The sequence below is a fragment of the Carcharodon carcharias genome, chromosome 16, assembly GCF_017639515.1.
Source record: "Carcharodon carcharias isolate sCarCar2 chromosome 16, sCarCar2.pri, whole genome shotgun sequence".
Classification (NCBI taxonomy): Eukaryota; Metazoa; Chordata; class Chondrichthyes; order Lamniformes; family Lamnidae; genus Carcharodon; species Carcharodon carcharias.
In genome coordinates this window covers 15,905,285-15,919,096 of record NC_054482.1, presented here as the reverse complement: position 1 = coordinate 15,919,096, position 13,812 = coordinate 15,905,285, and the positions used below count along the sequence as shown (strand labels likewise).

At 44.0% G+C, this 13,812-nt stretch overlaps 1 protein-coding gene across 1 annotated transcript in view; it reads left to right on the top strand.

Annotated features, from left to right (window-relative positions):
* LOC121289235 (procollagen galactosyltransferase 2-like) overlaps window positions 1–8,979 on the top strand; it is a 208,902-nt gene extending 199,923 nt beyond the window's left edge. The window contains exons 11-12 of the mRNA XM_041208464.1: window positions 1,337–1,543; window positions 8,105–8,979. Coding sequence (XP_041064398.1) covers window positions 1,337–1,543; window positions 8,105–8,378 — 481 coding nt within the window. The 3' untranslated portion in view covers window positions 8,379–8,979. The remainder of the gene's footprint in view (window positions 1–1,336; window positions 1,544–8,104) is intronic.
* Window positions 8,980–13,812: the final 4,833 nt, after the last annotated feature.

Genomic DNA, 13,812 nt, shown 5'->3' with positions numbered 1-13,812 from the left:
TATCTACATGTCCCGCAACTTAAGGGACCTTTGGACATGCACACTAAGGTCCCCCTGATCCTTGGTACTTCCCAGGGTCCTACCATTCATTCCTGTGCTTAGTTTGTCCTGCCTAAGTGCATCACCTCACACTTATCCAGATTAAATACCATTTACCACTGATCAGCCCTTCTGACCTGCCCATCTATATCCTCCTGTAACTTCTGTATATCACACAAACTCATGAACAGGCCTAAAACCGTCATTTTCGGTACTGAAAAGTGCCTAGTCCACCTCAGATTACCCTGGAAGGGCAAGGTATCGCAAAACGTTGAGCAACAGGTGAAGCTAGCTGTTTCATGCTGCTACTATGCAGTAGCAACACGAATGGTATTCACCACTAACATGATGCTGCCTTCAAGCCAAAAAGACGTACTGCCTATCACACAAATGAGTAATGTGGTATATGAATTTCAGTGCTAGTGTGATGCTAGGTATGTAGGCCGTATGTCCCAAAGACTGGCGGATTGTATCAAACAGCATGCCCCAGGCGCTGTTCACAACGAGCAAGGTACAGACCATACCCAACCAGCCCGTGCTTGCAAAACTCAAAACACAAAACACAGTGTGCAACATTAGATGTGGTCCCGTGATTGACAACATTTGCTAAATAATCCTCAGTGTGCCAAGAATTACTCTGACAACCAATTTAAACTGTCAGTCAGGTTTGCTGTGTGGCACATTTGTGTGTACTGGCAGCTACATATATTAATACACAGAGCCCTGTTCTTTGCAGACAGAAAGAACACTGTGTCTGTTTCAGCTAAACAAAATAAGTGACAGCCATTTGCTGATTCATTCCTCAGAGCAATGCCTTGACCAATCAAGATTAAGCTGCCTGGTTTAAATTTCAAACAATGCTTGGCAGTTAACTGTCAGTCACCATCACTGGTACATTCTCCGGGGCCACGCCACTTGCCAACCAATCAGCACTCTTCTCACGTACAGTATAAATTGTTGTTTTCCACCTCAGTGTCCTGCTGGTGTCCTGATGGGTGCCAGACGAAAAGCTTTGACATGTCTCTTTTTTCAGCAATACTCAAGTTTGTACTACCAAACAACTATTAGTATTCCTTTAAGTTAACATTGCTGCCATTACTTTATGTTATGTCAATCGTCTTGAAGATTTTGTCCAATTACACCTTGGAAGTACTTTTTTCTTAACACTCTTGTTCAGTTATCTAAGCAGCACACAGAGTTTAGCATCTGGAGGAGATGCAGGACTATGTTTAACCTGTGTCAGTCTACTCCTTTCCCACAAAGTCAATTACATTTTCCATTGTTGTTTTCACTTCAGCTATGTTGGTCGGAAACGGATGCAAGTGGAACATCCGGAAAAGTCTGTGCCTGGCGTTATGAACCTAGTAGAAGCAGATTATTCCTACTGGACATTGGCCTATGTCATATCTCAACAAGGGGCCAAAAAATTGGTGGGAGCTGAACCTCTGGGGAAGATGTTGCCAGTGGATGAATTTTTACCCATCATGTACAATAAACATCCAGTGTAAGTAACTAATGTACATCTGGGCAGTGGAAAGGGAGGGGAACTGTGGAGCAGAGAGCATACTAGCTTTTTACCGTAAGTAGCACCTATCAATAAAAATAGTATTAAAGATGGATTTGTCTGGCGATTTCCATAGTAAAGAGCCAGGCATGTAGGCCATACATCCCAAAGACTGGTGGATTGTATCAAACAGAATGTGCTGTTCACAACGGGCAGTGGATACAAACCATACCCAACCAGCCTCTGTTTGCAAAACTCAAAACACAGTGTCCAACATTAGATGTGATTCCGTGATCAGACAACATTTGCTAAATAATCCTCAGTGTGCTAATAATTACGCTGACAACCAATTTAAGATTATCAGTCAGGCTTGCACTGTAGCTCATTTGCGAGTACTGGAAGCTACATATATTAATACACAGGGCCCCGTTCTTTGCAGATAGAAAGAACGTGAATGTACATTGTGTCCGTTTCAGCTAAACAAAATAAGTGACAGCCATTCGCTGACTCATTCCTCAGAGCAATGCCTTGACCAATCAGGGTCAAGGTGCCTGGTTTAAATTTTGAACACTGCTTGGCAGTTAACTGTCAGTCACCGACACTGGTGCATTCTCTATAGCAATGCTATGATGGGTGGTAGAATTGGTCCAGCCTGTAATAGCAGTAGGTTACTGGATCTAGTAGACCTGACCTATCAATGAATGATTGACTGATAGTTCACACCAGGTAAGCTCACTTGCCATCAACCTCACTGTTTGACAGGACATTTTCCATCCATTGAGGGGGAAGGGTGCCAAGAGGAAGGACGTATGCATCCTTGTTACTATCTCAATTTGGCCTTGACAAGACTGCTGGTAAATAAAGCTCAGATCCCATCCTACCACCACTAGATTGCCAGTGATTCAAAAATATAACCCTTCCCTTTAGACTGCCATAGATAGCATACCTTCAGAGTAAGAGGAAACGTGGAACACTCTCCCTCAAAAAGCTGATGAGACTGGAGGTCAATTTAAAATTTCAAAACTGGGATTGATCATTTTTTTGTTGGGCAAGAATACTAAGGGTTATAAAACTAAGGCAGGTGGATGGTGTTGGGTTACATATTGGCCAGGATCTCAGTGAATGGTAGAACAGGCTCAAGGAGCTAAATGGCCTAATCCTGTCCCTGTGTTACAGCTCACATTCCAAAATAGCTGCTCTTCCTTATATTCCTGCTCTTTCAAGTGTGTCAACCCCAGTGACTGAGTGAGCACAGCACCACATGCTGTGGCTCCAAATCACTTACATTTTGCAAGTTCCAGATTTAAGTGTTGACTTGTGCTGGGTCTCGTGATCTCCACTGGGGTCAAACAAGGAGGTTAGAGTTGGCCTCAGCATCCTCATGCCAAGGAGGTACAAAATCAGCCGTGACTCCTGTTGCTGATAGCTAGCTAACAATCGATTACTAGAAGGGTGAGCTTGTGGATGCTGGGTAAGAATGAGATATGTCTTCGTGCTCACTGTTTGTGTTCAGAAGGGAAATGACTAACTGAGGAGAGATACTCTGTTACTGGGCCCTCACGGGAATCACTGGCTTCCAGAGAACAGGCAGAAAAATCAAGGAAGGAAATCAAAGTGCTGATTCAAAGAGCGGTGTTTACAGGAAGTGAAGGGCTGGCTGTCACAGTTCTCACTGTGGACAGAAAATGGTGGACTGCAGGCTCTCAATTTCTAAACTGTGTTCTCCATGATTGCTGGTCTAATCATGGGATCAGCCCTAAAATATTCCCACCCATGCAATGGGTTGAGTCCATGCTCCTGATGCACCTTACAGCCACAGGCTGTTGGAGCAAAAACTTCCTGGGCAGTCAACGCTGCCTGCTGCCAGGTTTATTAGAAAATGAGCTATAAGAGAATAAGGCATTTTTGTAACAAAAGTGGAACTAATCCAGGATAAACACTCTGAGAATTTTACATTTTACAGTGCAATACCAGGCCATTCAGCCCTATGCTACTATTCACACTCCACATGAGCCTCCTCCTATCTTAGATAATCTAACCCTGTCAGCATATCATTCTATTGCTTTCTTCCTCATCTACCTTTCTAGTTTCCCCTTAACTGCACCAATGTGACTCACCTCAAAATTACCATGTGATAAGCAATTTTCATATTCGAACCACCCATTGGGTAAAGAGGCTTCTTCTAACTTCTTCACTGGATTTATTGGTGACTCCCTTATAGTTATGCTCCCTAGTTTTCATCTTCCCCACAAGTGGAAACACATTGGCAACATTTATTTCATCAAATCCTTTCATAATTTTAAAGACCTATAACAGGTTCCCCCCCTCAGTCTTCTGTTTTATAGACACAAGAGCCCCAATCTGCTTAGTCTTTCCTGATGGTTTTGCCATCATACTTGTTCAATCTTTTGTGTGTTTCGACATCCTGTGCTCCAACCAAGGTTCTGGACAGCTTTAATAATAATGTCTCTGTTTTCCAATTCTATCCCTCTAGAAATAACCCCATTTCTTGCTTTGATTGAATTTTTGATTGTTTTAAAAACCAGCATTGCTAATTTTAATGTTATCCCATGATCTTGGATCCCTTTGCCCTGCTATGCCATTTAGAAGCTTGTTTTCCACAGTGTATGTGGTCTACTTCTGCATCCAAAATGCATCGCCTCACATTTATTTTGCACATTATATTGGATCGATGCAATTCCTCTTAATTAATTGCTTAATTAATCACTAACATCAAATAGAAGGTCACCTGCCAAGAGTCCCACTTCAGGGACTTGAGTAACCAAACTCTAGGCTGGCACTGCAATGCAGTGTGCAGGAAGTGCTGTTCTTTGGGTAGGGAGATTAAACCAAGGCTATCTTTGCCCTCTCAGGTGGTGTAAAAGATCCCATAGCACTATGTTGAAGAGAAGTAAGGGAGGTACCTCAGCCAATATTCCTCAATCTGTATTCACTAAAAACAGATGATCTGGGCTTTATCCCTTTGCTGCTTTTGGATCTTGCTGTGCCCAAATTAGCTGTCACATTTCCTACATTACAACAGTGACTACGGGCAGGATTTTCCACACCTGCCCGCTGCCTGGGTCCCGCCGCAAGTCAATGGACTCCTGGCTGGGGGGTGCCACCTCACCCGCAGCGGGTCCCACCAGTGACAGGGCCAGAAAATCCCTGCCCACATTTCAAAAAGCATTTCCTTGGTTGTCAATTGTTTCATGACGCCTTGGGATAACATTATACTCCATCTCTGACAGCAAATTCACATTCTGCACATATTGTTTGGTATTATTTCTCCCTAGCTCTTAGTCCTCTGATTGGGAAAGTCCTGAGGGAGAATGGGACAAAGCTCAGCCTTGTAACATTTCATTTCATACCAACAATCCACAACTCGCATTTCACCCCTTGTAACAGGGTGAATCCCCTAGAAGTTGCCTCATGGTTTCCCTGGTATCTGTCTCCACTCAGAAGTGCACAGAGCCGCTGATGGGCCTTCGGGGCCTTGTAGTGTGCTGTAGCCAAGGGAGGGGAATAAAAGGGAACATCCTACACAGGCCTGGTCAGCTCACAGCCCTCCGACACCAGCAGATTAAATGTAATTTGATTTGTAATTATATGGACCCCGCTACTAACGTTGTTGCCAAGTTGCAAGTTTTGGGTGGGTCATAGATTTTTGAGACTGCCATTGATAAATCCTCCTTTGTGCTAGGAGTGATTACAAATTCATTTTAATGAAGATGTCAAAAATCCCAGGAAATTTAAATAGTGCTTTATCACTTCTTTCGAACAGCATCCCAAATCCCATGAACACATGATGAATTATGCCCGACGTTATTATTAAACAAAGCAGCCAGTGTGCTTACAGCAAAGCCCCATAACTATTCTTTCTTTTCTCTTCCCTCACCTAGCGGTGCAAGAGGCAGACAGAGCTCGTGCACACTTTTGCTTCCATCGTTAATATTTCCTGGAGCAGGTCACTGGCCTGTCACCAAAGGCCATGGCTTGAGGGCTACCACTCCACATGAAGCATGGCTTGACCAGGAGACTCTCCCTCTCTTACCGCCTGCCATAGGCATATTGGAAGGATTTTTCTTTGGCCACGTTATGAACACTGTGGCCATCAGGCCCTGAAGTGGGATTCAAACCCAGAGCTTCTGGCTCAGAGGTAATGATGCTACCCACTGCGCCGCAAGGCCTCCCTACCCATAAATATTAGGGAGCTATATATTTGCTTCTTCTGATGTTAACTAAGAGAAGGAATTTTGGCCAAAACATCAGGAGAACATCGTGCTCTTCTTCAGATTATGCGTGGCATCGTTAACAATGACAGTGCAGCAATCCCTCTGTACTGCACTGAATCAACACAGACTATTGGCAGAATTTTAATTGTCAAGGGAAAGGGGACTGAATTCCCAAAAAAGCTGAAGTTTTGGAAATCCAGCCAACCCGCCCACTACAAAGTCACTGGGGCATGTTCCCAGGTGAGTTAGAAGCCCCCTTGGAGCTGGCTGGTCAGTCATTTAAGTATGCAAACAAGCAATTAATTGTGGATTTAACGCATGATTCTATCTTTAGCATCCAGCAGGAACTTTTCCGGAACTGTCTGCAATTTTCCAGCATAAACAAGGCTATAGCAAACTGATGGGGGAGGAGTGGTGGGGGGGGAGAGATAATTGATTGATGAAACTGACAGGCTCGAAAGCCATTAAATAGGTTGTTGCTGTTGTCTCCGCCCTCCTGGAACAAGGCTTCCTTCCCAGTGGACCTCGTGGGAAGGAATTACCAGCGTCTGTCAAAGTGTCTATTGCTGGAGGACCCTCCCTCAACCTTTGCTTTCCCCTAGCATTTTGCGCTCTTTCCTGCAAGGGGAGAAAGCAGAGTCGTGATGGGAGAAATGGATTGTGTGAAGAAGAGGGAATGACACCAATTGTGGAGGGTCAGTGTGAGGGATGTATGCGAGTTGAAGATGCCAGTGGGTCTGTTGTATTAAAATTCCAACTGACGCACTTAGGTTCCGCAAAGGACTTTAACCTGCATCTGCTGACTCTAATGATACCTGTCTACTGCATAGCACATGTAGTTTGATCAAATCAGATCTCATGTGAGCTAGCTGTGTTCAAAGGCTTGCACTCTCACCTCTAAGTTTAAAGGTCATAGATTAAAGTCGCTGTTCAGAGACCTGAGTGCATAATCCTATCTGCCTTCCCGGGTAGATGTGAAAGATCCCATGGCATTATTTAAAAGAAGAATTATCCCTCAATGAAGATCACTAAAACAGTTTGTCTGGGCTTTGTCAGTGTTGGGATAATGTTTATGGGACCTTGCTGTGCACAAACAGCTATCGTGTTTCTCTATATAGCAACAGTGACTACAGGTCAAAGAGCCGTAATGTGCTTTGGAATATCCTGAGGTTGTTAAAGATGCTATGTAAATGCAAGTCTTTCTTTCTTAATGTAGTTTCACTGTGGTTTCTGTAGGATGAAAAGTTATGATTGGTAGCACCAATGCCCATTTGTAAAGCAGCAATGACAGTGAAAAAGGTTTCGATAAAGAAGCACAGAGAAACTAAAATAAAATGAGAATAAATCATTTTTTTAAGAGGGGTGTCGTGTTGTTTCACCACAAGCCCCTTTTTGAATTTAATTTTTGAAAGCCCAATCCAAGTAGTAGGAGGCTTTAATCTATAATACAAATAAAATCACTCAGAATGCCACAGTCATTAATAGTGTCGGGAAAATGTATGTCATCTTGGTTCACTGCAACATGCTGTTCTTGGATTTTATTGTTAGGGATTTGAGTGTGTGTGATCCAGGTGTCAGTGGTAGCTCGGTTGATGGCATACTCCCCTCCTAAGTCAGTAAGCTGAATATTCAAGTCCCAGTCCAGAGACTTGATCACCAGAAATTACGCTACTGGTGCAAGGAGGTACTGAGAGAATGCACTGTCTGAGATGCTGCCTTCCAGACGGCATGTTAAATTTGAGAATGTTAAATTCTGAAGAAGAGTCATATGGATTTAAAATGTTATCTCCACAGATGCTGCCAGAGTATTTCCAGCACTGTCTGCTTTTACTTCAGATTTCCAGCATGCGCAGTATTTTGCTTTTATGTTAAATTTGGGCCTTTTCTGTTCTCTCATGTGAGTGTAAAAGATTTTTTTGGCAATACTTGAAGAAGGACAGGGAAGTTCTGGTGCGCCGGCCAATACTCATTTCTCAAATAACATCACTTGTAAAAAAAATACCTGAGCATGCTGCTTGTGGGAATTTGCTCTGTACAATTTAGCTGCCGTGAATTCAACATTACAACAATGCCTACAATTCAAAGGTACTTTATTGGCTGTAAAGAACTTTAGGATATCCTCAATATGCTTTCCCTTTGTACATTTTTTGTGTGAAGTTTATTCTGTTAAATCAGTAGTCTGGACAGCAACTTGGCCAAGAGTTTAAAAGGCTTCTACTAACTGGTGAGATTCCAAGTCCCATGAGGTAGATTTATAGCATTCAGTAATGGAAAATGGAGCATATCAGATATAATTTTGTTAATTATTCATTCCATTTCTTAACAGAGAAGATTATATGCTATTCTATGAACCTCGCGATTTGAAAGCCTTTTCAGTGGAGCCACTGCTGATTTACCCGACACACTACACTGGAGATCCAGGCTACATCAGTGATACCGAGACCTCTATAATCTGGGACAATGATAACATACCAACGGACTGGAACCGCAAGTTATCCAGAAAAACTAAGGAGCAGGGAGAGATCGGGGCAGAAGCCCAGAATACGGAGGCACTGCAACCCCAAACCCCCATCAACACCGCCTCTCGAGATGAATTATGATGTGGCTCTGCACTACTCGGCTCTGATCTGTGATCAGAACCAATGCCTCTCTGTCAAACTGATGTGGTTTGTGAAAAAAATGTCTGCTGGAAGGCAACTACAAAAAAATCCCTTGGGATAATGTGGCATAGAATCAACTGAAAGCTATAGTTTCTCTCTTTGTTGGACTTCTTGCACTCTTTCAAATGGTGGTACAACTGCAGCTGATTTTGCTGACCAATTATCAATTACGGTTGGATTAGTTGATATTTTGAAAGTATTTATTTCCATTTCCCTATCTCTGCATTGGCTTTCACCTGTTACATATCGCCCGCTAATTTTAATAAAGAGCTCACGGGTGTGGGATCTCCTTAGTGCTATCCAAAGGATAGCCGTGCTTCTGCCACTGTGCAATATTACATTGATATCTGCCTCACAAAGGGTATGAATCTATAGCCACATACTGGTGTTGGAAGTGAGCAGGGCTCATGACAGAATGGCTAGCTGTTCGACTGCTGCAAAACCAACGAGGGCTTATATTTTCAATCTGCTGTTATCACAGAGGGCATTTGTTGATGCTGCAGTCAATATTCAGAATAACTCTTAATATTTCTGCTAGTACAGAATTTCTGCAAGTGGTACTGTTTTCAAATTTGTTACTTTAAATAATGATATTGTGTGTGTTCGTGTGTGTGTGTGTGTGTGTGTGTGTGTGTGTGTGTGTGTGTGTGTGTGTGTGTGTGTGTGTATAGTTTGTTTCTATTTATTTTTGTTCTTCAGTGGCTTGCAATTCTTGCCCTGTTAGGCAGAGGTTACAAGTGACCACCCCCCCACCCCCCCCAACCCACCACCTTACTCCCTACTCCCTCCCTCCACCTCTCTGGAGGAACATTGATGCTGGTTTTCTTCTGACGCTCATGCAAAACTCTTCAAGTTCATTGTAGACCCACACTCATGTAGATGGTCAATTGCCACCCCTCCATTTTGGTACAATATGGCAATCCTTTGCTGATAAGATAGCCAAAATAGTGCTGATATTATTGGAATGAGATCTAGCTATCAATGCTTAAAATAGTTTAACCTGTTCATGTAGATCTCCTGGGATATTAAATCAGTCTTGCTGTTGGAAGATAGTTTCCTTAAGTTGACCAGTTCTGTTGATTGCTATTTGTTAAATTGCTGAAACTGTACAGAATTCTATCCATTTCATTCACAAAACTGTGGAATTTTATGGTGCTAAGTGAAGGGTACAGTGCAAATGGAAATCCAGTTTGATTCTGCCTGGATAGGATTGTAAACTTAAATTTGTGTTTACAGAGAAAGGGCTGAGATCTCCACTAACTCACTGTCACCTAGCGTATTGAATTTAAAATCGTCCTCATTTCCAAATTCTTCCATGGCTTTGTTCCATGCTCTGTCTGTAACCTCTTCATACCCATTCTGTATTCTCCTATCCTCTGACAGCAGCACTACTTCCTTTCCTCCATGTTTGTGCCACAGTCAGCTTGGCTGTACTCTCTGGTAAACTTTCTCTAAGGCCTTCTTGCCTCTCTTTTGCTCTCTTTCTCTCTCTCTTTGAAAGCCTTTTCAAAAGCCCTGCTTTCAACCAAGCTTTTAGTCATCCCTCCTAACTCTTCTGACATGCCACAGCATTTTTCCTCTATTTGGCATTTGATACATCCTTCTCCATTAAAGTGCCATATAAGTGTGAGTTTTTCATATCCACTTTGACATATTTAATTGATCCTAATTGGAATTAATTTAGCCAAATCTTTAGCAAAACCAAAGCAGGAAACAGCTCCAAAGTCACACTGTACTCACGGCCAACAGAAAACATTACTCCTCATTAACCTTTCAAGTGCACTGATCCATTCTAAGTAATGGACCACACGTTGCCCATTAATAGAGATTTTTTTTTTTAACCAACAAAGCTGGGTGTTTCTGCATTTCTGCCATTTTCATTGAACTTGGCCCAGGCGACAGTTTTGAATTTCACAGTCAGATCAAGGCTGCTTTTGTTGAACTTGATAAATTTTCAACAGTTTGCACCCCTCACATATACTGTAACATTTGAGCCAAATTTACGCCAGTGGCACTGGATTTTACAAGCCCTCGAGAAATGGGTTGGAAGTGGGGATGGCCTGTAAAACGATACGAGTGGGTGGGGGGGGAGGGGGCGGTGTTGTGTGTGCGCGTGTGTGTGTGTGTGTGTGTGTGTGTGTTCGTCATTTCCCCATTGCCGTGATATTTTATCAGGAAGTGGGGAAGGTGAGGGATGGCCTTCCCACCCAGAGAGGACTTCAGTCACTTAAGTGGCCAAATAAGGGCTGCTTCCCACCGCTGCTGGCATTTCGCCAGTGCCCTCCGCTACATGAGCAGACTGCCCAGTGAACCCTAGTGCACGATACGGCCAGAATTGTTCCCTCATCAGGCGGGCTCAGCGGGAGCGGGTTGGGGGCAGATGGGAAGCCAGCCCCCCCCCCCGCGCGATCGGCTCCGCTCAGCGATTTCACGCAGGTGGGCCAATTAAGGCGCTGAGCGCTACCTGTGCGGGTGGAGGGAGGAGGGAGAGTGGGCCTAGTGCGCAGTTCATGCATGCGCACGAAAGAGCACTTCAATCTCCCTTATTGAAGCGCTTTTTAAAAAAAAACAAATACAATAAAAATTTAATAAAACACGTCCCCTCATGGGACTATGTCCCTTTAAAAGATGGAAGCCCATCCCCAACATGAGATGGGACATGTTTTTAATTTCAAACTAAAGCTTTTATTTAACGTGTATTAGCTTCAGGAAACCTCATCCCGCTCGTGGATGAGTTTTCCGAAAGACTGCAGAGGTCGCTTGGCCTTTTCGCCTGCCCGCCCAACCGTTAGGATGGATGCTCAGCGTAAATTTCAAGTCAATTACCTTCTCAGTGGCCTTAACAGGCCTTTCAATTATCGGCGGGCGCGCAGCTGACTCCGGCGCAAGTGCACGAAGACGCCAGGACGCACACCCGACATCATCACGTGTCATATTACGCTCGGGTGTGTCGGGCGCGTGCCCAACACGCCAAACCTAAGATTCTGGCCTATGGTTCACCATGGGCACAACCACCCCACCCATCCTCAGCAACACCCTAACTCCCACCCATCTTCGCCAGGGCCTAAATAGCCCTGGTGCTCTCAGACCCACTCACTTGGTCGGGAGGAAAGCCTGCTTCCAAGACGTCCTCTCCGCCAGACACAGTGCAAGCCGTGGCCGCCACTTCCGATGGTGCTGCTGAGCTGCCACCCCTCCGATTTGGCCAGCTGCTCTTGGGCGCGGGCATCCACCTTTTAAAGGGATGGGAGCACCGATGGCAACTAATTAGTTGTCGGACGGGTGGGAAAATGTGGCCTGCGATCCCACGTTCGACCCCCCCCGTCTTTCTGGCCTGTTATGGAGACCCCCGTCATGGCAACAAAAGTTTGGAAATGGGGTTTCAATTTGGCATGACAATGTGGTACATAACAGGCGAGCCTCCCTCTGACTGAGCGACTTCTGAAGAGACATCTTCAAAGTAGTAGCCTGACAGCAGACTAAATGTAGGTCACAGATGTAGCTGACACAACACTCAAGCCCATTACATGTGATGGCATCACAGTGTCATTAAAAGAGATCCTGATGGTGGGGTGACTTGTTTATGTGACAGGAGCATTTTTAAAAAAAAGATCCTTTGAATAATTATAGATTTGAGTTTACCGTTGACAATGTGCACTTTAGACAGAGAAGGCATAAGTCTGACCTAAACCCAGAAATAAAGGCTGGGATTTTATCCTTGGTCAGTGTCCCCACCCTCCCAATCTGGTGCAAATACTGGGGACAAGTCCACCCCACTCTGGTAGATTGCCCCATGGCGGCCATTTAACTGTTGGCGAATTGTTATTTGATTTGAGGTGAGGCTTCTGGGGAATAAGCCCCACCTCCAAGAGCTGCTGACCAATCAAACGGCTGACAGCTTGCTGATCCCAGCAGCGCCACCTGGAGAGATGGCCACTGCTGGGACTGCATGCAGTCCACCACGCTGATTGTCACTGGAGTTGGACATTGAGGTAAGTGGTGGTAGGTGGGGCGGTATCGCTAGGGCCAGGTTGGCAGACCCCAGTGAGGGTATTGATTGCTCACTTAAGGGCCGCGGTTGGCTCATGGACAGATGGGTAGCCTGACGCCTCCTCTGTGACGTGTAAAATTGCAGTGGGGTCAGGGGCAGGAATTAGGTGCTGGGAATAGCACCCATGGCATAGCACTCAATATTGTAACCTCCGGCTACTTGCTAACCCCCACCCCCACAGGGGAGTGCAAAATTCAACCCAAAACCTTAAAAAATTACTAATCTTTTTTAATGGGTAGAAGCCACCATGAAAGGTTCTGCATGTGAGGTGTATATTATAGTGAATATCTTACTATTCTGCTGCCTGGATTATGAGTACTTTCTGCTGGTTTAAGTGCGATCAAGCGAGTATTAAGGGGTGGCCATTTCATAATTTTAAAGATCTCTATAGATCACCCCTCGGCCTTCTTCTTTTCAAGAGAGAAGAGACCCAGCCTATAATTCCTTTCCCGTCATGTGTACCCATGCACTACTCATGTCATTCTTGTGAATCTTCTCTGCACGCTCTCCAGTGCCTCTGTATCCTCTTTAGAATATGGCAACTAGAACTGCACACAGTGTTCGGCCCAAGTGAGGTTTAATACCGATTTAACATAACGCCCCTACTTTTCAAATCTATCCCCTAGAAATAAAGCCTCGTGCTTTGTTTGCATTTTATTTTATGGCCTTGCTGACTTGTGCCGCAACTTTTAGTGATTGGTGTATCTGCACTCTGAGATCCTTTTGTTCCTCTATCCCACCCTAGACTTGCATCCTCCAAATAATAAGTAACCTCCCTATTCTTTCTACCAAAATGTACTGCCTCACATTAATCTGCGTTGAGCTTCATTTGCAAATTATTTGACCATCTGCAAGTTTATTAATGTCCTCTTGTAATTTGTTGCAGTCCTCCTTAATATTGACTATCCCCCTCTGCACGACCCCAGCCCCCATGCCCAACCACCCACCCCCCCTCCCCCCAGCCATATTTGGTGCCATTAAATTGTTAACGAGGTTTTTTTGTTAAAAAAAGGAGGCAATATTTAATTTGCAATTTTATTCTATTTTTGCTCTGGATTGGGTTGAATATTTAGATGGAGAGGGTGCCTTTGTTGCAATCTACATAGTAACAGTGTTTCTCAAATGCTAATTTGCGTTAATCGTACAGTGTAACAACTAAATATCGAATAATGGATTGTTGAAAATGATTACAAACTCATAAAACTAATTAATAAGCTCAATTGTCTTTAGAAGCTACAAGTTCAAAACTGGAACAGTTAATTTCTGTGCGAATCATGTGGTGAAATTATTCTAAGTGATTATGCTTGTCCATTTTTAGGTTGC